Raw genomic sequence first — 26,015 nt, forward strand, 5'->3', positions numbered from 1 at the left:
AAAATTCAACAAAAATGTTACAAAAATTCAACAAAAATTCAACAAAAATTCAACAAAAATTCAACAAAAATGTGACAAAAATTCAACAAAAATGTGACAAAAATTCAACAAAAATGTGACAAAAATTCAACAAAAATGTGACAAAAATTCAACAAAAATTCAACAAAAATTCAACAAAAATTCAACAAAAATGTGACAAAAATTCAACAAAAATTCAACAAAAATGTGACAAAAAAATGGCAAAAATTCTACAAAAATGTGACAAAAACTCAGCAAAAATGTGACAAAAAAATGGCAAAAATTCAACAAAAATTTGACAAAAATTCAACAAAAATGTGACAAAAATTCAACAAAAATGTGACAAAAAAATGACAAAAATTCAACAAAAAAATGACAAAAATTCAACAAAAATGTGACCAAAACTCAACAACACGAGGAAAAAGATCAGTTTTGTGGGTCTTAGCTTTCAAATGAGGTGTTACACAGGCCTATATAAAAGCCAAAGAGGTTAATGGTATCGTGTAATGTTACCCCACACTTGTGCTTCTGCTGCATCGGAGGAGCTGACAGGAATATCCTTCAACCCTCGGAAACACGGAGCAGAGAATATGACTGTTGTAAAACACTAGCATTGGGTTTAAATCAAATCACCTGAAAACAGAAGTCGTCGTTTTCCGTCAGGCCGTGATCGTAATGGCAGGTTTGGGGCGAATCCTTTGTCCTGTTTGTCCTTCCTCACTGTTTCCTGACCTCTCTCTCTCTCTCTTCACAGATCGCGGATTTGTACAAGAAGCAGCAGCAGATCCAGAACCAGGGCGACAAGGCGGACCCCGAGGATTACTACTGATGCCCTTCCAATCACCCCCCACAGTCGCGTAATCACCGTTATCAGTGATCGGGGTCAATTGTAAATAGCTTCAATGTGTTAAATGACAATAAAGAGCAGTTTTAAGAGACTGATTGGGGTCTGATTGATTTGTTTTTCACCTTTGTGCAGCTTTGTGAAGGTCGCAGTAAAGACTTTTGGCTCTTACGATGAAGCGTTTTCACAGAGTTTCGCTCAAATAGATAAATATTTCAGGATTACTGTGAGTTACTGATGCTACTCTCCCTGACAGTGGATCTTCTCTGGAGGATTCTGCTCACAAACAAAGGTGAAGGTGTTGGTTAAAGAGTTAAAAGTCTATCAAAAGTATATTATAAGTAGTTAATGATGTTCTAGGAGGCGAGTCAAGTGAACATAAGTAGTACGAGAATGACTTTAGTGCCATTTCTGACCTTTTTTAAGCTTTGTGGTTAAATTGTACCATAATATAAACTGGGAGTCACATTGCTCAATGACTATTAATCTAAAAGTTTGTTAAAGATACCAACATTATGGTCTAAAACGGTGGCAAAGCAAAAATGGGGAGTGTATCGCCGGGGTCCATTAACAAAAGCTCCTGAATAAAATATGTTTTTATTGGGAAATACGATTGAGGAAACTTTTTTCAGGACTGTAGCCAATGTGATGTTAGTAGTGATGGCCAAAAACCTCGGCGCTCCGGAGCTTGTTTCGCTCTTCCTGAAGCAGATGCTTTGAAACATTGCGTCGGAGCCATTTTCAGTAACATCTGGTCACGTGACTGTCTTGAAAACGGCTTCATTCTGTGAGTTCTGTATCGAGTCTTAAAGCCGGTCATCGGCTCACAGCGTCTCACTGAGCTGCCTTTAGCGGCGAGGTTTAAACAGCGGATGTTTCCTCGTCCATATAGTGATGTAAGTCATTATTATCATAGATAAATAAATGTGCTGTATTTCACCCATTTTCCATTTAAATGCGTTCATGTGGCGAAAGTGTCTGTGGGTCAGAATACATTTTGTATTTTCTTATTCTTTACGAATTGAGTCTGTATCTGTACCTGCTTTTGGACAGATACAAAAGCAGACGTGGAGCTGATCACGATATACGATATACTTTATTAATCCCAAAGGAAATTCAGTTTATCAGCTGCACAATCCAGTCACACATACAAACATCAAATTTAAAATAACAGTGCAGAGAATAAATATAATAATTTAAAAGTATAAAAATATAGAGGTACTATAAAAAACATTTCACTCCCATTTAACCCCCCCCCCCCCCCCCCCAAGGATTTGTTATACAGCCTGATCGCTCTGGGCAAGAAGGATCTCCTGAGCCTGTCCTTTGAGCAGGAGAGCGAGAGCAGCCTCTCACTGAAGGAGCTCCTCTGCTTCATCACCAGCTCATGCAGGGGGTGGTCTCTGTTGTCCATTACAGAGAGCAGCTTCTCCAGAGTTCTCTTCTCCGAGATTGCCGCTACAGAGTCCTGATCGGCCCCAATCACAGAGGAGGCCTTTCTAATTAGTTTGTCCAGTCTCTGAGTGTCCCTCTCTCTGATGTTTCCCCCCCAACACACAACACCATAGAAGAGAGCACTAGACACTACTGCCTGGTAGAACAGTTGGAGCACTTTCTTACAGATCTTAAAAGAAGCAAGCCTCCTCAGGAAGTAGAGTCTGCACTGCATTTTCTTGTAGAGCTGGTCAGTGTTCACTGACCAGTCCAGCTTCTCATCCACCTGTAGCCCAAGATATTTATAGGAGGTCACCACCTCGATCTCCTCGCCATTGATGGTCACAGGCTGAGGAGATGGGCGACACCTTCGAAAGTCCAGGACCATCTCCTTTGTCTTGGAGGCGTTCAGCTGCAGGTGGTTCAGGTGACTCCAGGTGGTGAAGTCCTTTACAAGGGACCGGTACTCCTGCTCGTCCCCCCCACGGATACACCCGACGATGGCAGTGTCGTCCGAGAACTTCTGCACATGACACAGTTCAGTGCTGTGCCTGAAGTCCGCGGTGTACAGGGTGAAGAGGAGGGGCGCAAGAACCGTCCCCTGTGGAGCCCCGGTACTGCTGGTCACGGAGTCAGAGATGTTACTCCCCAACCGCACAAATTGTGGTCTGTCGGTGAGGTAATCCGTGATCCAGGACACGAGGAGAGGGTCGACCTGCATGTTGGTGAGCTTGTCTTTCAACAGGAGGGGCTGGATCGTGTTGAAGGCACTGGAGAAATCAATAAAAGTAATTCTCACAGTGCAACTCTCCTTATCGAGATGTGTGAGGGCCCGGTGCAGGAGGTACAGCACAGCGTCCTCCACTCCCACATTCTTCCTGTAGGCGAACTGGAGGGGATCCTGGGCCGACTGCACTTGAGGTGTCAGGATGTTCAGAACCAACCGCTCCAACACCTTCATGAGGTGGGAGGTCAGTGCCACAGGTCTATAGTCACAGAGGTCCCCTGGCCGCCCCTTCTTTGGCACTGGGACGATGCATGAAGTCTTCCACAGTGAGGGCACTTTTCCCAGGTGTAGGCTCAGGTTGTAGATTTGCTGGACAGGCTCAGCCAACTCTGCAGCACAAGCCTTCAGCACCCTGGGACACAGCCTGTCTGGTCCAACAGCTTTCCTAGTGCGGAGATGATCAGGCGAGGAAAACGTAAGGAGCGCCGTCTACAGCAAATAGAGCCGAAATTAGTTCTGACTGAATTAAGTAAAAAGATCCGCAGGTGACTGAGGCCCCGCCCACTGAGGCCACGCTCACTGGAGCTCCATGAAGCACAGACCCACTTTACCAAGAAATTTACTCTAATTTATCGGCCTATGATTGATTTGATCAAACCTCAACTGCCACACGTCTGTTTGAAACTTCTCTTCAATTCAATTCATCTTTTTTATTTGAGCATCTGAGCTCCACAAAGCTCTTCATAGGAACAGAGTTCAGCACAGTAATCAAGCAAAAGAAAGATGCATGCGTAGGTGAATAGCCGAATAGATAAATAAATAACGTGGATATGATGCTCAAAAGGAGTAGGCAGTAGCTTCAGCTTGTTAGCGCCTTCCCCCTTGTGCTGTCCAGCTGCCTGCTCGCCCCGCCCCCCAGCCACAGCAAGCACTACAAGCAGGTGAAACCAATGCTCCAATCAACACACTCCGACCAACTCCAAAAACACACAGGTTCTCCATGCCAGTCAGTGTGCAGAGGACCAGAGAGAGTGGAGACACAAGCGGTGTCTCTCTTCAAAACCTCAAAGAGGTCCCGAATAAAGAAGAAAAAGACACACCTTTCTGCAAAGAGAGAAGGACTGCCGGTAAGGGACAAATGTGGGGCATCAAAACTAATTTCATGTATCAGAATGCATAAATGTGTTTAAAATATATGTTAAATACTTAAGCTAAAAATTGGTTAGAAAATTATTTGTTTATTTACATGTTTATTTACATTTGCTTTTGTTCTGTGTTTTGAGGTTTTTCACCTGTACCACACGGACAGAGAAATAAAAACCCAAAAGTCTGTTCATTGGAGTGAAGTCCAGTTATTTCCTTCCTGTAGAGAGGACATTCCCTTTCAAGTCGGGGAGCTGTAAAAGTAGACTTGACAGTGAAAAACCGGAGCTGTGAATACTGGGAAGAATTCCTATGACAGACTCCAAACCTGGATAAAATAAATCTACTCACCTGCGCCCACCTGTTCCGACTCTACAATCAAGATGGCCGACTCAATGATGTTGGTTCAGCTGAAAGCCACCAGAACAACAGCAAAAAGGCAGTTTTCCCGGCTGGTGAACAACATCCTAAGAACGCATACAGTTATGTCAGAAGACGAACTTAAAGACAACTTTAAAGCGATGGCAAGAGAGGCCAACAAAGTACTCGAGGCTAATGACGATGTGGAGGATCAGTACAAGGTGGAATCGGAGCTGGATGACGAGGCACTCACGGAGCGACAGAAAGCAGATCTGGAGAAGACTAAAAGTGAGTGTGAAAAGAAACTGGAGGAGCTGAAAGGGCTCATATTGAGAACTCTATGGGCCAAATTTGGAGATGAAGAGCTGAATCTGGTCGTGGAGGCTGCTGAGACGGAGGCAGACCGTGTGGCAACCATTGACCCAAGTGAAGGAAATGACGACTATGAATTCCTAGTAAAGCACCTGGAGAAGCTGATTAAAAATGCGAAGGATCTTCACACTCGGTGGAAGTGCTGGGCTCCTCCCGCAGAGCAACAAGCCCTCCAGTCCCGTGTCCATGACCTGGAGAGAGGGCTCCCCAAACTAACAGCGAGAGCAGGTCAGTTTGTTAAAGCCAGAGTGAAGGAGGACCGACTAAGCTCAGTTACAATCGACAACGCGCTGAGACCAGCTGTGAAGCTAAAGGCAACCTCGCTACCCAAATTCCCTGGCACCAGGCGTGACTACTATTGCTGGAGAAAGGACTGGCTGGCGCTCCAGGAACAAGGCGAACCTACTGGATCACGGGAGGTAATGAAATACCAGCTTCTAGACAGTATTGATGACCGGACCAGAAGAGATCTTCGCCTGTCTAATTACACAGCAGTCGAAGACATCTTCAGGGTCCTCGACAATCGCTACGGTAACAAAACCACCATTGCTATTGAAATTGTTGAGGAACTGCAGCGGTTTCCCTATGTAAGAAGCTACCAGCCGAGAAAGGTCCTTGAGCTTATTCAATTGGTCGAGAAAGCCTTAATTGACCTGAGAGACCTTGGCCAAACCGGTGCCATAAAAAACCCGCTAGTTACAATGTCCATAGAAAGCAAGTTGCCTGAGGTTCTGAAGAGGGATTGGTTACGCTATGCAGCTGAAAATCATGTAGATGATAACAAACGCTTTGATACTCTTCTGACTTTCCTCAGAAGCCAGGAGGAGATCTACGAACGGCTGGATCAGCTAATGGGGGAAGAAGTCCCGAAACATAGGTCAAGTAGAACCACCATGCAGTCAAGCAGAGACTCTGTTTGTGTTGTGTGTGGGGACGCTAAGCACAGTCGAAGGCTGTATTTCTGCCAGAAGTTTCAAAAAATGAAGCTATCTGACAAAAAGGATGCTGTGAGACGACTAGGAGCCTGCAAAGAATGCCTAGAAATCCACAGTGTGAAGGACCACTGCAAAGACGAATTCCTGTGCAGGAAACCAGAATGCAGTGGCAATAAACATCACTTTTACTTGTGCCCCTTAGGAAAGCCGAAGCCCAGAATCGCTGCAGTGGGAGGGGATCGTTATAAGACTTACACAGAAGCCCAGGAGGAGTTCCTCAAAAAACTCCCCCCAGAACTCTCTCAAGAATGTCGCCATGCCTTCAGCAACTCCGTGACCAAAACCCCACAGGCGTCAAGCAAACAAGATCTGCTGACGGAGAATGGCTTGAAAGAGTGGCCAGTCATCCTTATGCTGTTAGAGGTAGAAGCCAACGGGGGGCAGAAGATAGGCACGCTCATTGATCTAGCCTCTGATACAAATTACATCACTCACCGAGCGGCCAGAAGACTAAATCTCCGGAGTGAGGACATCACACTAGTGGTGCATGGCGTCGGCGGGATGACCTCCCAAATTAACACGAAGCGCTACCTGTTGAAGATTCGGGTCCGCGCTAGTGATGGCACATTCAAACCTCGCTTGTTGATCTGCTATGGACTCAATGATATAGCTCAAGTCCATGAGCATGTGTCTGCTGAGAAACTCCAAAGGTTCTTCCCAGAGGTCGCACTCAATGAACTGGTGAGGCCAAGACAGGTGGAGCTCCTCATCAGCCACAAGGAGGGCAAACTGGCTCCCCAGAAGGTGTCCAGCGTTGGAGATTTAGTGCTGTGGGACGGGCCCTTGGGGAAGACGGTTGCTGGCTCTCATCCGAAGCTGTTCGGAGGGCTGACGTTCTCAACTACCGGCTCCAAAACCCACTTTGCGAGGTCCATGAGTGCTGTGAACGCAAAGGAAGACAACTGTGGTTGTAACTTACCTGGGATCCAGAGGTCCGGAGCTATCTGCAAGAAAAGGGTGGAACCGTCGACCAAAACCGAGGTGGATAAAAGAACCTGCAAAAAACTGCAGTGGGAGGTAAGACCAGCAGAGGGAGCCATTGCTCACAACCCCTGCAAAAATACTCACAGCGATGCTAAACCTCCCATCAGCGGTGGGATCAGACCATTAAGAAGCAAAGTCATTCTGCGATCTTTCCATCGGAAACCGATGGAAGACCGAGTGGGAGGTGTGCTGTCCAGCTGCCTGCTCGCCCCGCCCCCCAGCCACAGCAAGCACTACAAGCAGGTGAAACCAATGCTCCAATCAACACACTCCGACCAACTCCAAAAACACACAGGTTCTCCATGCCAGTCAGTGTGCAGAGGACCAGAGAGAGTGGAGACACAAGCGGTGTCTCTCTTCAAAACCTCAAAGAGGTCCCGAATAAAGAAGAAAAAGACACACCTTTCTGCAAAGAGAGAAGGACTGCCGGTAAGGGACAAATGTGGGGCATCAAAACTAATTTCATGTATCAGAATGCATAAATGTGTTTAAAATATATGTTAAATACTTAAGCTAAAAATTGGTTAGAAAATTATTTGTTTATTTACATGTTTATTTACATTTGCTTTTGTTCTGTGTTTTGAGGTTTTTCACCTGTACCACACGGACAGAGAAATAAAAACCCAAAAGTCTGTTCATTGGAGTGAAGTCCAGTTATTTCCTTCCTGTAGAGAGGACATTCCCTTTCAAGTCGGGGAGCTGTAAAAGTAGACTTGACACCCCTTTTGTAAGTAGATACATTAATTTACTATGCATAAAGAAGATCTGACATAATAGTCATTTTGTCCTATTCCAGTGACTATACAATCATCAATATTTACGTTACAACATTCTGCTGATCCCAAGACAGGGAAAGAAAACTCAATAAACTCAATAAAACTCTTCCACATGATTGAGTTGGTGCTCAGTTCATCCACACGAGGTCAGTGTTCAAACAGAATGAAACGGCTCAGAGACTTCGAAGCACTTTTTTTAGACACTTTTTTGCAGGAAAGCTTCATCACTAGTTCTTTGTATCCTGATCTCTCATTATGTCAGTGCCCTCTGCTGGACACGTGTGGAATTCTTTCCTTTTATTTTTATTTAAGCTGCCCTCTAGTGGCTGGAGTGAGCATTCTGGTAATTTCTTTAAAAAAATCATAACTCTGCAAAGGAATGGGCGAGAGACTTACTTTTTTTATTTTATGCCCTATAAGTCGTGGGCCAAGTTTATGCAGACATTTATTTATTCATGAAGCTTTTATTGGAGGATCAACTCTACATTTCGAGTCAGGCGTGAGCCGACCTGAAGTCCAGTCACTGAGTTGTGTTTTAAAGCTGCCCTTGAAAAACACACTAGTTAAGAATTGTCTCGTGTTGAGAAGCTTTGTTTGATGTTCGTACCTTCGCTCCAAAGAGCCGTTTGAAGACCCGCGATCAAGAACTATTGATTTGTATAAAGGTGGAAAAGGTTACAGAACCATCTCTAAAAGTATTGATGTTCATAAACCCACAGTTAGAGAAATTGTCTATAAATGGAGACAGTTTGGCTTCACCGTTGCTTCACTTCCAAGGAGTGGCCGACCTGTGGAGATGAGCAGAACACTTTAGCCCAGTATCAGAACAGAAGCTGCCTCACAGGGCTGCACTGAACATGTAAAACAGAGCAGTAAATAATGTAAAGTTCAGGCAAATGAAGCATAAAGTCCTAATAAGGGTCAGCAGTAGGTGGTGACGAGGTGCGTGGGGTCCCTGTCCTTAGACTCTCCAGCACAGTGAGGAAAAAGTAAAAAACCCAGGGGGGGAAGAGAGAAACCACATCTCTCCTTCTCTCAATGAAGTCAAAAAGATCTCTCTCATGTACCTGTGTCTTTAAAGGGACTATACAGAGTTTAAAAATGTTAAAATGAAGTATTTTCCTCCCCTTACATGTTTCAACAATGTCCTAAGGCAAGTTTGTGTCATGGAGGGCTGATTTTCTTTCATTGCCAAAACACCAAGGGCCGAAACTCACAATTTTAGCCCAAAGTAAAGGACCATTTCTCTACAAATATAAGTTTTGTTTATATTACATGATCTAATAGGGTGTTTTGCTGGGAAATGTGGAAAATATTGATAGTATTTTCCACATTTTAGAGTCCATTTCATGTATTTGGTCTCTGATTTATGAATAAATGTTTCTCCAAAATTCTCTTGGGGCCAAAGGTTTTATGCTGGAGGGTCGAATTTGGCCCCCGGGCCTTACATTGCCTACCCCTGTTCTAATGTGTAGAATGAGCCCAGACCTGTTCACCACAGCTGCCTCTAAAATCCTGCTCTGTCACTCAGAAAGGTGTTACTTCGGGTCTGATGTGCCATCATGCACGAGCTTAATATAGGAGCTGCAGTTACACGTATGACCTGACGTGGCAGCAGTGAGTATAAAATGGCTAACTTGCATCTAGACCCTTTAAATCAAAATTTCTTGGAAAACAATTGACCTTTTGCCGAGCCCCGCCCCCCTTAGTTACTGTTGCTAAGCCCGACAAATAAATGGTGAAACACGATGATATCCTCTTGATCGAGGCAAAAGCTTGTTACCGTCTGCAGTGGAGGGAGATATTCGAGATATTAAATATTCAACGAAGGATAAAGGACCATTGACACTACAGCAAACAGACAGGTCTAAAGGAAAATCAAACCTCATGATCTCTTCCTTAAATGCAACACGTTTGTTAAGTGGTGACGTCACAGCTCTACTTCCGGGGTCGTAGATGTGCGAGAAACTACAAAAAACTGTTTAAAACAACAATCAATATTTCTGAAACTCAACAGGGAGTTACTGAACATACTTATTTCTCAGACTAATTAGCCAAAAATGCCGCACGTACTGCTAAAGAAGTATTATTTACTAAAGTCGGCACTTCCGGTTTAGCGGAGATAAATGCTAACGGCGCAGCAGCTACGCTAAGCTATGCTTTTGTAAATATTACTTTTTTAGCAGTAGGTGCGGCATTTTTGGCTAAAGAGTCTGAGAAATAAGTAGGTTCAGTCACTCCCTGTTGAGTTATTGATTGTTGTATTAAAGAGTTTTTTTTTTCTCACATATTAGCCGGTTATGCTAGGACCCGGAAGCGGAAGTCGTGACGTCACACTTAACAAACGTACAGCACCGCCTTGTGGACCAGGGGCTTAATATAGAAGCTGCAGTTACAAATGTGGCCTGAGGTGGCAGTAGTGAGTATAAAATACTGAACTTTCATCCAGCCCCTTTAACACAATTTATGTTTTATTTTTTTTGCCACAATTTCTCCCAGCACTTCCCGGTCAGAACCCTCTTAGTTGTTTTTAGTATTTCTAAAAATAGGAACATTTCTCCGGTGCACTAAAGTTAGCTAAGATAAGATAAGATAAGATAAACCTTTATTGATCACACAAAGGAGAAATTCACTTGTTACAGTCGGCGTCCAAGAAGATCACTCAGAGTTGATAAAGTGCAGCTGATACAGAGATTATTGCACATGTTACTTCACAGTCTTATTGTACAGTCTGACAGCAGTGGGGATGAAGGCTTTGCGGTAGCGCTCCGTCCTGCACTGAGGGTGTCTCAGTCTGCCACTGACAGAGCTGCTAACTAGCTAAACCTACAGCTAGCTAGACCTACAGGTGCCACAATGACAATCAGCTACAGCCAGTCGGGACAGAGACAAAATACACAGTACTTTTATCATAAAGGGAGATGAAAACACGTGAGACTGTGACTTGTTGACCGCCGCAGTTAAAGTTACAGCTCCAGTTTGTGTAACGTTATGTGACTGTCAGTAGCTAGATGTTAGCATGCTAAGGTGTTAGCCTAGCGTTTAGGCCCTAACCTTACCTTAGAGCAGACGTGCTCTTGTTTATTTGGAGACATTTATCTGGGCGTATGTCGTCCACATTGTAGGCAGTGTTCAGGTTGTGTTTTCGGCTTTGGGAAGGAAATTAACCTTACTCCCCCGGACACACTGTTGTTTTTGGTGACTCCTCAGTTTGATGGAAATGTTTGCAAATATTAAGAGATGAGATTTACGCTGATTTTTAGTATGAGGACATTAAAGAGCGGGTAATCTCAGACACATCTTTGTTTACCTCAGTACTTTCTGTGTTAGGTCTCGATCGTTTCCTCCAAGCTTGATTTTTATTTCCTCTCTTTGGTACGAACCACGATCCTGCCCTCGATTCCAAATCTAAATTCACCTGCGGTCTCCGTCAGATCCTAATCTCATATTCTCGGCTCGTTTCTGCGGCTCCATATCTGCGGGAAACGTGCCATCGCCGCTGTGTCGATTCTGTCAGAAATTCCCATTGAAAAGCGTCCGCAGCAGAAGACGGTCTCCTCGCCGCGTCCTGAATACCAAACGCCCGGTCCCGTCGCGCTGTGAGCGATGGGGCCGGGACGCGCCAAGGAGACGAGGCCGGGCGCCGCCGCAGCAGACGGATTTACCGGGAAAGAGGAGATGCTGAAAAAACATACCACAACTCCAGCCAAAGCGGAGCAGAAAGGCTGGGGGATTTCAGATCTTAGACGTGGCCTGGAGTCGAGGGATTGTCTTTAGCATCACGTGTCAGTTTTACTTAATAGTCTGGAAATTACCACTTAATTTCTGGAAGCTTCAAACTGCAAAAATGATCTAGAAAAGTGGTTCTCAACTGGTTTGGCTTCGAGACCCACAATCAATGAATCGTTTTGTTTAACCCAATATCACAACAGGACTTGCCTCAAAGCCAAACCAAACATTAGGACAATGACCCAAAACAACGCAGTGTCCAGGCAAATGATTGTGGACACAGCCACACCGTCCCCCCTCGCCCTGACAGACTCTCCCTCCCCCATGTCCACTGTGGATTCCTTTCATTTCCTGGGCACCACCACCACCCAGGACCTTAAATGGGAGCCAACCATCAGCTCCCTCATCGAGAAGGCCCAGCAGAGGATGTTCTTCCTGCAGCAGCTGAGGAAACTTAAGCTGCCGACCAAGATGCTGGTGCAGTTCTACACGGCCATCATGGAGTCCATCCTCCATCACCGTGTGGTTCCCCGGCGCTACAGACAAGCACCGACTGCAGCGCATTGCGCTGCTTCTGAGAAGGTGATTTTTATTGGTTTGTGTTTGTGGTTTATTTGGTAGGGACAGTGCAAGTTAGTAAACAAGCCACACCGGATTGTAGCCTTAGGCTAATTTCCATCCGTCGTCCCCCATGCGCACTCTGTAGCGCACTCTCATTCATCCTGGCCTATTGTGCATGTTTTTAGTGGTAGGGGAAACCGGAGTACTCGGAAGGAAACCTACGCAGACACGGGGAGAACATGCAAACTCCACAGAAAGGCCCCGTCCTTGGTGAGAATCGAACCCGGACCTTCTAGCTGTGAAGCACAAGCAATAACCGCTGTGCCACCTCCATGATTATGATTTACAGTCCATTTTCAAAATATTCTAATTTAACGAGATTTTTAATTTGGGGTTTTTACAAGCTGAGCCATAATAATAAAAATTATAACATATAAAGGCTTTACATATCTTACTCTGCATGTAATGAGTCACAGAAGTGAATGCACTTTTTCATGACATTCTAATTATATGATGAGCTCCTGTTGAGACCCAGGGAGTCTCTCTGCAGACGGGGCTGAACACAATGGAAGAACATCCAGTCCTTGTTGGAGCTTCACTATCACCCTTTTATTAAGTCATGCATTCTATTGTTTTAACAAAGCCTTATAGTGTCTATGAATCTGAAATTATGATCAAAACCACCTGACTTGGATAGTATAAGTGGGCGGCCTTTCTGTGTGGAGTTTGCACGTTCTCCCCTTGTCTGCGTAAGTCTCCCCTACCACTAAAAACATGCACAATAGGCCACGATGAATGAGAGAGTCCGGTGTGGCTTGTTTACATGCATGAGACCTGTGTGTGCTCATTAACCTCTTAACCCTCGCCTTAACCAAGGGGATTTCCTCCTGTTCAGCTTTGCCCAAATCCATAAGGTCAGAGCCTATAGGCCAAGCTAAAAACTCATCTAAGCTTCTCTCTTGTTATGATTGTCATGTTTTTGTTCTTTTTTGCTGTGTTTTGCTCACATTTTTGTGGCTTGATCACAATTATATTTCAATTATATTTTCTAAATGCGGAAAAATGCTACAAAAAAAAGCAAAAAGTGATGAAAAACTAACTGAAACATGAGAACTTTCGATGAACTTTGTGAGTCTTAGCTTTCAAATGAGGAGTTACACTGGCCTATAGGCTGTGAGCTCCAGCTGAGAAGCTTTTATATTTGGGTAAAACTGGAGAAAATGTGCTCAATTAAGGGCAGGGGTTAAGAGGTCTACATGCACCGTCCCAACCAATGAAACCAATAAAGAGGAATAAATAAAATGGCAGAAGCAAGTCTGAATGAGAGTGAATGTGTGAGTGGGAGGAGCACAGGGGGAAGACTTGGAATCACCGCTGTATTTTCAGACGGTTAAATCCTCTTCTGCCGGTCATGTGCGGCTCCTCTGCCTCTTCTCTCCTGTGTCTCATCCATCACTGCTTCCTCTTGTCGGGCTGATTTTCGGACGCCCGCTGCCCGTGTTGTCGGCGGCGGAGAGTGGGCCGGGTCTGTGAGGACTCCATTGTCGAACAAGTCATTTCCCAAATACCAGATTCAAACCGCAGCTCTCCTCCGCCGCGTTGTTTGCTTTCGGCGCTCGGCCTCAGATAAAGCTGTAAATCTCCTCCCAGAAAACGCCGAGCGGACGGTTCTGTCGCTGTCGGTTGTGGGTTTAGTCGGGGTGTGGTTTTTGGACTGTGGTAAAGACTGGGATGAGAAAGAACAAGGGCCGTTCCAAGTCTTAACTAGGATTATATCATGATTTTACTCACACTAAACTGCTTTTACTGTTTAAAAGCCTTATAATGTGCACTCCAGAACTGTAGGTGGCGCCGTGCAGATGCTCTGTCAATGCCTCTGAGTCCACATAGAAGAAGGTTTGACAAAACACTGGGGCTGCGTCTGAAACCATCAAATTGTAGCCTCTAAGTATAACACTAGCTCCTGATCCTTAACCTTTCATGGAGTCGACTGTTAGACCTCTATGCAGTTAGGGAACTAGAGCTTCAGCAGCATTTGCCCAATTCAACCATCCTTACCCAGGGTTAGGGGAAGTGACATCACCAACAGCTGCTGTTCTTCTTCTTTAAGGTCATTGGCAGGCTGCAGGCAAGCAAAAGCGCTGTTCGCCCCCTACTGTATTGCATATGCAACAACATAGTGTCCACATAAAGACATTTAAGGAGAAAAAAAAGTCCAAATGAGCCATACATTTCCCTTCGGTGTTATTTTATCTCAACAGCTGTTTCATAAAGCTGCAGTAGCAAATGATCCATGTGGCTTAAGTTTCTACTAAATGAAAACAAAAGCACAAACTGTCTTTATTTAATCCGTTTCCTGAGGCGGCTCTTTAACACTGACATGTGACTGAGCTGTGGAGACGACAACATGGATTTAGTCACTTTTATAAAGTTTGGCTTATTATTATTATTATTATTATTAAATGTGCTCCTGTCAATCAACAGTGGTTGTGCATGAATCACTGGAGGGTGGGGCCGAGGGGGGTGGGGGGATTGGCGGCGCAGTGGCTTATGGGATGGCACATAGCTCCTTATCACCGATTAGTTAGCACCAGAGGTCCCTATGCTAAAGTGGCTATGCTAGTTAGCATTGAGGCTCCTTTCCCATAACTCCTTCCTAACTAACAGACCAATTCGGAGGCTTCTTATCATGGCGGACGCTGACGCACATTCGGACGCCGCATGGCTCTTTTTAATATAACACGACGCCATAACTGACCATACAGAGGGACTGATATTTACGCTTTGAAAAAAATCTTGCGCCACAGCGAAAAAAAAGAGGTCTGACATGTCATTTAGCTTTGACTTGTGTGGCCTGCTCTGTTGTTGGGCAGATTCTTCTCGTTCAGTTCTGGGTAAAATTGACTGAAAATAACTGGCTCTTTTCCCAATTGAGATCCAGTTCAAACCATTCACCTTAAGTAGTTCTTACCCCTAGAGGCCATAAGTGCCACTGCAGGTGTCGTAGCAAGTTACGTTTTTTTTACTCATTAATTGTCCGTCAGAGTAAATATTACACTGACAGAAAAGACAAAGGGACAGAGGGATATTTTACATCCAATTACACAATGAAAATATTTTTTCCCACTCAAACTTGTAAATACTGTTTAGGTGGTGCTAGCCCGCAGTTAGCTTTGCCCGCTAGCCGTTAGCCGTAACAGATTATATAAACTGATTTGTATTCTACTTTGAAAACGTAACAATTCTCTACAAAGCAACTTAAGTAACGTCAACCAGATCCTAAAATGGAGGTCGTTTTGGCTCAGCTTGAGTTCATCTGGACTCGCTCTGTCTCTCATGTTTCTGTGGCGTCAGAAACGTTGCAGTTGAGTGAGACGTCCAGGTGGTTTGAAAATGTGAGTCTCGGTGCGTTTTTCAAATCACAACAAGAGCCGCTCAGTCTTTGTCATGAAAATAATAAGTGCTACAAAGGGAAAAGTTTGTATTTTCTTCCTCAGACAAACTCATAACGGCTAAATTATCTCAGTGTGGGAGCACGAGGCGGAAACACAAGCAGAACATTCATCTTCAGACTTAAATGGAAAATATTATTTTGAGGAGAAAGCCTTGTTCTACACTGGTGTTGTTTTGTAAGTGGGACACGCACTTTGTATGTATGTAAATGTAAACTTTCTCTAATTATTCAAAAACTACTTGAACAAACGCTGAATTATGAATATAGTTTTCTATTAAATAAAGACACAAAGACATGGGGAGGAGCAAAATGGTTCAACAGCCCATAAATACATGAATAACGGAGAATGCTAACATGATGCTACATGCATAGCATCGGGCTAAAGCTAACGGTGAGCTAGCGCTAGCTACAACTGCCGTTTTTTCACTTCTACTGAACAATCTGCTGTGAGAAAATATCCATATGGGCCTGATTTACACTTGCCTTTACTTATGTGTGATAAATAAGTTGATATTCCACCAGAAAATGTCTTAAAAGAGTGGAAAATTGTGTTTCCGGAAAGATTCTATTTTCCCCCTCGGCGAGGCCACGCCCCCTTCTATGACGAGATGCCGTCTGTATCTATAGGGAACGTTTATTTAATATTTTCCATCTGAAGCTGCACGGAAACATTAACTGTGTCTGTTACAATGTTATTGGGTAGTTTTGATTTAGTTTTGATTTTTAATTTCAGTCTTAATAGGAAATCTAATGCTTGTTCAACAAAAACGTGTGTGGAAAATACAATATTTTATACGATATATGACTGAATTAGTTTTATTTGGGTCCTTGGCTTGTCGTCCGAGGTCCCAAAGCCCTGACACTTGGGAACCACTGATAAAACATTGGCATTTGCAGAAAATAGTTTTTTACTTTAGGCGACAATGTTGAGGTTCGGCCCTTGGGTGTTTTGGCAATGATGAAAATCGGCCTCCACGACGCAAACTTGCAGACCCTGCTTTACACTGTCAGGAGCATAAATATACAACATCACCATTAGCTGAACAAAAAACATTATATATATATTTAAAATATATCAGTCGGTTTGTTTTCAAGAAACCGTCCCAGCCTAAAATGTTTGGAGAATTGAGAATATTGCAGTGATGAAAAATGGTTGCATTTATATAAAGCCTTTCTTCCTGCTTTAGGCCCTCACAGGAACCAGTCACACACCAGTGTACACAGACTCTGGAGGCAAGGAGAGTGAAGTGTCTTGCCCAACAACACAGCGACAGTGCACCTTCGAGCAAAAGGGTGCATTACAACCTCACTTTGAAATGTTTGCGTCCTCAGTTTTAACGGCATCACAATATATTTCTGGAACTCGAAGCCCCTCAGTCAGTTTGTTCGACCCTCACAGGACGACCTGCTCCACATCTGTCCCAGCCCTCCTGAGCACCACCCGCCTCTGCATGTGCGGGCTGGTCACAAGGCCGGAGTTATGCGGGGGCTTATAAGGGCTAAACCCAGGGGCCCAGCAGGTTCAAGGGCCCCTGGGCATAAGGAGAGAAATGCATGTTCAGTGCGGGCGGTCAAATGAGTTCCCTCTCTCTTTGCAAACTCCCTCACATGGAAGGCTTTATCAGATGACTTTTTACCTGAGACTAAACCAGGTCTAAACCAGGACTAATCCAGGACTAAACTAAGACTAAACCAGGTCTAAACCAGGTCTAAACCAAGACTAAACTAAGACTAAACCAGGTCTAAACCAGGACTAAACCAAGACTAAACCAAGACTAAACTAAGACTAAACCAGGTCTAAACCAGGACTAAACCAAGACTAAACTAAGACTAAACCAGGTCTAAACCAGGACTAAACCAGGTCTAAACCAGGTCTAAACCAGGTCTAAACCAGGTCTAAACCAGGTCTAAACCAGGACTAAACTAAGACTAAACCAGGACTAATCTGGATCTAAACGAGTTCTAAACAAGGTCTGAGCCATTTTCATTAAGTTGACACTGGGAAAAAAATATGAGCCTATTGGTCTGTTAAAATGCACCAAAATGCTCCATTAAAATAAAAGAGATCTCAGTGGGAGGAGCCCCAGACCCCCCTTTTAAACATGTCCCCCCACCCGTCTGGCAGCAGCAAAGGCTCTTCTTCGAGGGCCACAGAGCTCAAACTGGGATCATTATGTTAAACTGTTTTGTTTTTCACAAATTTGTAATTTTTTAAATCAGTCCCATGTTTTAGAAGTTATTTCTACAGGTTTAATTTTTAAAAAAAAACATGCGTCTATAGATACAGACGGCATCTCTGGAATCGGCCATATATGGTCATTTTTGAAAACAGTTAAGGGGGAAAACAATTTTGAAAAAATGTAAATTTTCTCTAATTATTCAAAAACTTAACAAATGCTGAAATATGAATATAGTTTCTACTAAATAATGATACAAAGACATGGGGAGGAGCAAAGTGGTTCAACAGCCCATAAATACATGAATAACAGAGAATGCTAACTTGATGCTACATGTTAGCATCGAGCTAATGCTAACGGCTAGCTAGCGCAAGCTACAACTGCCGTTTTTTCACTTCTACTGAACAATCTGCTGTGAGAAAATATCCATATGGGCCCGATTTACATTTGACTTTATTTACATGTGATGTGAAAATTGTGTTTCTCTAAAGATTCTATTTTCCCCCTCGGCGAGGCCACGCCCCCTTCTATGACGAGATGCCGTCTGTATCTATCCCTAGTATTCGTTCATTTATAGTACAGATGCATTCAAAGCTATGATCTATGGCTGGGCGATATATAGATATTTAAGATATATCAATATATTTATGAATGAGAAATGGAATTAGACCATATCGCAAATATCGGGATATTTCAAATTGAGATAAGTTCTTAAGGGGAGACACTACAGGCAAAACTACATTTTTTCAGATTTCAGTTTTTGGGTCTAATTGGTCTCTGAACATATAAGCTTTCACCCGGAAACAGAAAATATGCCTAATCTTCACAATAACATGTTTAAATATTGCGCTGATTCAATGTTCCCCCATAGACTTATATGGGAGAACACAATTTCAAGGGCCTTTTTCTCAAAACACATTTTTCTGTCATTGTGGCGACACTATGTCCGCGTCAGTCGGACCTAAAGACTTCAAACTTTCCAGCCTTGGACTGAACAATATTTGGAAGATTTTTTCAGGGGGATTTTTTATTATTTAATCCCTAAACTCCATTTATTGAGTTTTGAATGTCAAAAAATAAGGCAAAAATTACATTTTTACAATTTTTTCCACTAAAAAACAGCTTATTTTAAAACTAAACAAGAAATCCAAAATCCCCTCTGAAAATGTCTTGGAAACTCATTCACCAATAAAATGAATCCATACATTTGAATGTAGCTCTATCCATTATTCAGATTTCGTCGCCAAAAAGATGGGAAATTTGGGGGCATTTTTAGCCATAAAACACCTTGTTCTTATATGAAAAGATAAAATGACAGAAAACTTGCAATGTATTTTTTCCTCACATTTATGCCAGTGATCGACAGCAAAAGCTTCAAATTGAAATCTGTAAATATACATTTTTTCCCCTATTCACCTGCAGTGTCTCGCCTTAGGTTACTAAAAAGAAACGTGTAATCTCAAGCCGATTTTTTAAAAGTTGATCTTAAACTGAGCACTTTATGTTTTCTCATAAATGCTGCCCTCAGAAAAAGATCGACCTATTTTATTTTCTAGGCTATTTTTATTAAAGATATTTTTTCATTTAAATGTGCGCCTTACAGAGCTTTGTTGTGCAGCGTTTATGTTTACATTTTATAGTGAATTTTCAATAAAACTACTCGTATTTGACTTTGACTTAACATTTCATTTCACAGCTCTCACTTTGCGGAAAAAAATATCGGGATATAAATCGTATCGATATTCAACCTAAATATATTGGGATATGACTTTTAGTCCATATCGACTCAACGTTCAATAACAACATCATGTCACAGCGCCCCCTAGTGCAGCTATATGAAGTAATGTGACAGCCAGCCCCTTTGACGTGGAAAAGCATCACATTTATTAGATGAAGCCGAGGATTAAATTTGGATATTTGACAAATTAGGCAAAATAATTGTGAATTTGGATCACAGTTTTTTCGATCTTTTATGAATTTCAAAAGGAGGGAGAAAAAAAACACATTATTTTGCCAAATTGTGCAGCTCTCGGAGGCGGATTTTTCATAATTCAAAGACACTTCTGTGTTTTAGCCTTGAAGCTAAAGGCTAACATTAGTTTATCTGTAAATTGCGTGGACAGGAATTCGTCGCTACCCAACACTCGTAACCAGGAAGTAACCAGCCCAAAACATTCCGTGCTCATTTGCATAATTCTGCTCATCCATTCCATCTCAGTGCGACGTCGTAGCAACCGGAGAATTCTGAGTGTTGAGAGTTTAGGTCAGCCTTCATCACAGCTCATTCCTGTTCAGAGCTTTAGCCAGACAACACGTTTTAATATATCTCTTCAAACTGTCGGACACAAACACGAGACTTTCCCGACTGCCATGGAGAATACTCGAGCACTAACGATGTCCCTACAGCAAAAGGTGAACATCAACTACAAGAACGAAGTCTGTGAGGTTTATGAACTCGCAGCGAAACACAGATTGGACGCTTGTTTCCTGGAGCTGAAACAAGACGGTCCAATCCACAACGCATCCTTCACGTTGCGTTTAACGGTGGGACGTTTAATGGCTGAGGCTCAAGGCCCGACAAAGATCATCGCCAAAACACTCGCTGCACAGGAGATTCTGCCCGAACTACGGCGTCTCCCGCTCCCGGGGAAAACACTGGCCGGAAACTCCGCTCAAAAGGCCAAGCTCTGGAGGAAACTGCCTTCGTTTGAGCCGAACGCAAATCCTATCGTGTGTCTGCATGATCTAGTGACCAAATGGAGGGGAAAGCCTGCAGAGTACAAAGTGGACAACGTTGACAAATCGTTTGAAACCTGGGTCTTCTACGTTAGATTAACTGTAGCAGAGGAGACTGTTGTGGGAGCCGGACTCTCGAAGAAAGAGGCCAAACAAAACGCTGCTGCCAAAATACTCAATGGCTTTGGCTACAGCTTCCTCTGTGTGGAGCCAGAAAACACAAAGGAGGAGCTTCTTCTTACGACGGAGGTGAACTCTGTTCCTGCTGAGGACGTCCCTGTCTCCTCACAACCTCAGGACCCCTCAGTACCTGAGGACACCTCAGAACTTCAGGACGCCTTTGTACCTGAGGTCACCACAGAACTTCAGGACGCCTTTGTACCTGAGGTCACCGCAGAACTTCAGGACGCCTTTGTACCTGAGGACACCGCAGAACTTCAGGACGTCTTTGTACCTGAGGTCACCGCAGAACTTCAGGACGCCTTTGTACCTGAGGTCACCACAGAACTTCAGGACGCCTTTGTACCTGAGGTCACCGCAGAACTTCAGGACGCCTTTGTACCTGAGGACACCGCAGAACTTCAGGACGTCTTTGTACCTGAGGTCACCGCAGAACTTCAGGACGCCTTTGTACCTGAGGTCACCACAGAACTTCAGGACGCCTTTGTACCTGAGGTCACCGCAGAACTTCTGGACGCCTTTGTACCTGAGGACACCGCAGAACTTCAGAACGCCTTTGTACCTGAGGTCACCGCAGAACTTCAGGACGCCTTTGTACCTGAGGTCACCGCAGAACTTCAGGACGCCTTTGTACCTGAGGTCACCACAGAACTTCAGGACGCCTTTGTACCTGAGGTCACCGCAGAACTTCAGGACGCCTTTGTACCTGAGGTCACCGCAGAACTTCAGGACGCCTTTATACCTGAGGTCACCACAGAACTTCAGGACGCCTTTGTACCTGAGGTCACCGCAGAACTTCAGGACGCCTTTGTACCTGAGGTCACCGCAGAACTTCAGGACGCCTTTGTACCTGAGGTCACCGCAGAACTTCAGGACGCCTTTGTATCTGAGGTCACCGCAGAACTTCAGGACGCCTTTGTACCTGAGGTCACCGCAGAACTTCAGGACGCCTTTGTACCTGAGGTCACCGCAGAACTTCAGGACGCCTTTGTACCTGAGGTCACCACAGAACTTCAGGACGCCTTTGTACCTGAGGTCACCACAGAACTTCAGGACGCCTTTGTACCTGAGGTCACCGCAGAACTTCAGGACGCCTTTGTATCTGAGGTCACCGCAGAACTTCAGGACGCCTTTGTACCTGAGGTCACCGCAGAACTTCAGGACGCCTTTGTACCTGAGGTCACCACAGAACTTCAGGACGCCTTTGTACCTGAGGTCACCGCAGAACTTCAGGACGCCTTTGTACCTGAGGTCACCACAGAACTTCAGGACGCCTTTGTACCTGAGGTCACCACAGAACTTCAGGACGCCTTTGTACCTGAGGTCACCGCAGAACTTCAGGACGCTTCAATACCTGAGGTCACCGCAGAACTTCAGGACGCTTCAATACCTGAGGTCACCGCAGAACTTCAGGACGCTTCAATACCTGAGGTCACCGCAGAACTTCAGGACGCTTCAATACCTGAGGTCACCGCAGAACTTCAGGACGCCTTTGTACCTGAGGTCACCACAGAACTTCAGGACGCCTTTGTACCTGAGGTCACCGCAGAACTTCAGGACGCCTTTGTACCTGAGGTCACCGCAGAACTTCAGGACGCCTTTGTACCTGAGGTCACCACAGAACTTCAGGACGCCTTTGTACCTGAGGTCACCGCAGAACTTCAGGACGCTTCAATACCTGAGGTCACCGCAGAACTTCAGGACGCCTTTGTATCTGAGGTCACCGCAGAACTTCAGGACGCCTTTGTACCTGAGGTCACCGCAGAACTTCAGGACGCCTTTGTACCTGAGGTCACCACAGAACTTCAGGACGCCTTTGTACCTGAGGTCACCGCAGAACTTAAGGACGCCTTTGTACCTGAGGTCACTGCAGAACTTCAGGACGCCTTTGTACCTGAGGTCACCGCAGAACTTCAGGACGCTTCAATACCTGAGGATGCCCCAGAAGTGGAGCTGAACATGGAAAATACTCGAGCACTAACGATGTCCCTCCAGCAAAAGGTGAACATCAACTACAAGAACGAAGTCTGTGAGGTTTACGAACTCGCAGCAAAACATCGATTGGATGCTTGTTTCCTGGAGCTGAAACAAGACGGCCCAATCCACAGCGCATCCTTCACGTTGCGTTTAACGGTGGGACGTTTAATGGCTGAGGCTCAAGGCCCGACAAAGATCATCGCCAAAACACTCGCCGCACAGGAGATTCTGCCCGAACTACGACTTCTCCCGCTCCCGGGGAAAACACTGGCCGGGAACTCCGCTCAAAAGGCCAAGCTCTGGAGGAAACGGCCTTCGTTTGAGCCGAACGCAAATCCTATCGTGTGTCTGCATGATCTAGTGACCAAATGGAGGGGAAAGCCTGCAGAGTACAAAGTGGACAACGTTGACAAATCGTTTGAAACCTGGGTCTTCTACGTTAGATTAACTGTAGCAGAGGAGACTGTTGTGGGAGCCGGACTCTCGAAGAAAGAGGCCAAACAAAACGCTGCTGCCAAAATACTCAATGGCTTTGGCTACAACTTCCTCTGTGTCGAGCCAGAAAACACAAAGGAGGAGCTTCTTCTTACGACGGAGGTGAACTCTGTTCCTGCTCAGGACGTCCCTGTCTCCTCACAACCTCAGGACCCCTCAGTACCTGAGGACACCTCAGAACTTCAGGACGCCTTTGTACCTGAGGTCACCGCAGAACTTCAGGACGCCTTTGTATCTGAGGTCACCGCAGAACTTCAGGACGCCTTTGTACCTGAGGTCACCGCAGAACTTCAGGACGCCTTTGTACCTGAGGTCACCACAGAACTTCAGGACGCCTTTGTACCTGAGGTCACCGCAGAACTTCAGGACGCCTTTTTACCTGAGGTCACCACAGAACTTCAGGACGCCTTTGTACCTGAGGTCACCACAGAACTTCAGGACGCCTTTGTACCTGAGGTCACCGCAGAACTTCAGGACGCCTTTGTACCTGAGGTCACCGCAGAACTTCAGGACGCCTTTGTACCTGAGGTCACCGCAGAACTTCAGGACGCCTTTGTACCTGAGGTCACCGCAGAACTTCAGGACGCCTTTGTACCTGAGGTCACCGCAGAACTTCAGGACGCCTTTGTACCTGAGGTCACTGCAGAACTTCAGGACGCCTTTGTACCTGAGGTCACCGCAGAACTTCAGGACGCCTTTGTACCTGAGGTCACCGCAGAACTTCAGGACGCCTTTGTACCTGAGGTCACCACAGAACTTCAGGACGCCTTTGTATCTGAGGTCACCGCAGAACTTCAGGATGCCTTTGTACCTGAGGTCACCGCAGAACTTCAGGACGCCTTTGTACCTGAGGTCACCGCAGAACTTCAGGACGCCTTTGTACCTGAGGTCACCGCAGAACTTCAGGACGCCTTTGTACCTGAGGTCACCGCAGAACTTCAGGACGCCTTTGTACCTGAGGTCACTGCAGAACTTCAGGACGCCTTTGTACCTGAGGTCACCGCAGAACTTCAGGACGCCTTTGTACCTGAGGTCACCGCAGAACTTCAGGACGCCTTTGTACCTGAGGTCACCACAGAACTTCAGGACGCCTTTGTACCTGAGGTCACCGCAGAACTTCAGGACGCTTCAATACCTGAGGTCACCGCAGAACTTCAGGACGCTTCAATACCTGAGGATGCCCCAGAAGTGGAGCTGAACGCTAAGCTTGCACTCGAACTGCAGCAGCTGTTGGCAGATGTTCAGCCTTTGTTGGACTTCATGGGGGTGGAAACCAACCCCAAGACTGTCTGCAGTTTAGTTCAAACTCCACTCGAAGATGGGAAAACAGAGACCAGTCCACCAGCGCCGGACGCAGCCGATGTGGACACTTTACCCAAAGACAATGATCCAAGCAAGAGGTCAGCAGTGAAGAGAAGTGGATTAACGGTGGTGGTCAGCATGGCTACTGTTGACCCAGCAGAAAGAGTTGCAGAGGATGAGGTCCACGTTCTTGGAGGGAGCAAAGTATCGACTCCTTCTTCTGAGCATCCGGACTGTTCCCTCGTCAGTAACGCTCATGAACCAGCTGAACCTGTGGGAGAGGACAGTGTCCTCGCTCCTGAGGAGAAGGATCCACCTGACGTTACCTCTTCCAGTGGACGTCCGGTGTCCGACATTCTCACTCACGCGCTGGTCAAGAAAGTGCTTAAATTGGCCGGATCGCACAACAGACAGGACAGTGTGCAGATGGCCATCACCCTGAGTGAGAAGATCAAGAAACAGCTGATTGTTGGTGGAAAATGTGACATCAGCTTGAAAGACCTGAAGAAGATTGGAAAAACAGCAGCTAAACAGCTGGTGTTGGAGCACGGCTCTGCCCGCGCTCTCCTGAAGGCAGAACAGGACACTTTTGAAGAAGATATGGTGAAACATCTAAACATTGAGCTCAAAGCCTTCCTAAACCGGCCCAAACCGCTCTCAACTCGCTTCATCACCAGACTCGGGAGGGCTTTCTGCTTCTGCTAAGATCATAGCAACAACGTGACAAAAAAACTACTATCCGTTTTTTAGGCCTTAGTTTTCAAATGTTGCCCTGGAATGGAAAATACTGGTGTTATTGTGACAAAAAAGAGAGAAACATACAAAGTCGACACAAGAAAAAAAACAGCACAATGCTATTTTAATTTATTTTATTATTATTAATCACGTTTTCAAAAGACGAAGAGTCGGAGCAAAGAGAGTTCATCTCCGTATCCGTGCCAGTGCAGGTGACCGCTCTCATTTGGCGCTGAGCTGTGGTCCTTTGTCCCAACACTCCTGCGTCGCCGTGGAAACAGGAGTATATATTTTACTTCCTGTCGGCCTCTCAGGAGGGATCCCGCTCTGCTCTGGTCCAGCACCAGCCCCGGCCCGGGCGCAGCATAAAGGGGGGAGGCTGGTGCTGGGACGTCCCGCTGCGGCGCGCTGCTCCTGGGTCAGTCACGCTCGCTCTGCCCTGGAGGAGGTCCAGGCGGCGCTGGAGCCCGGCCACGGAGACCATGTCAGCTCTTTCTTTCTTTCTTTGGTGAATGGTCTCAGCGTCTGCAGCGCTTTTCCACCTACATCAGGCTCAACGTGCTTCAGCGAGGATCCACTCACTCACTCACACTCTCATTCATGCACCAGTGTGCGCGGACACTGGAGGCCAGGTGGGGGAAGTGTCTTGCCCAAAGACACAACGACAGCGTGTATCTTCAGGAGGCGGGATGAACCCCCAACCCTCCGATCATGAGACGACCCACTCTACTAACTGCACTGTTGCCCCTGTTTGTTTGTTTTTTCTTTCTTTCTTTCTTTCTTTCTTTCTTGCTTGCTTGCTTGCTGGCTTGCTTCCTGGCTTGCTGGCTTCCTGGCTTGCTGGCTTGCTGGCTTGCTGGCTTGCTTCCTGGCTTCCTGGCTTGCTTGCTTGCTTGCTTCCTGGCTTGTTTCCTGGCTTCCTGGCTTGTTTCCTGGCTTCCTGGCTTGTTTCCTGGCTTGTTTCTTGGCTTCCTGGCTTGTTTCCTGGCTTCCTGGCTTGTTTCCTGGCTTCCTGG

The 26,015-nt window shown here is 45.4% G+C and overlaps 1 protein-coding gene across 1 annotated transcript in view; it reads left to right on the plus strand.

The window, feature by feature from the left end:
• Window positions 1-1,018, plus strand: part of lig1 (ligase I, DNA, ATP-dependent) — a 190,618-nt gene extending 189,600 nt beyond the window's left edge. Inside the window, exon 28 of the mRNA XM_079561006.1 lies at window positions 773-1,018. Within this exon, the coding sequence (XP_079417132.1) occupies window positions 773-847 (75 nt within the window). The 3' untranslated portion in view covers window positions 848-1,018. The remainder of the gene's footprint in view (window positions 1-772) is intronic.
• The last annotated feature ends 24,997 nt before the right edge of the window (window positions 1,019-26,015 follow it).

The sequence above is a fragment of the Gobius niger genome (genome assembly GCF_951799975.1).
Source record: "Gobius niger genome assembly, chromosome: 8".
In the NCBI taxonomy this organism is placed as follows: Eukaryota; Metazoa; Chordata; class Actinopteri; order Gobiiformes; family Gobiidae; genus Gobius; species Gobius niger.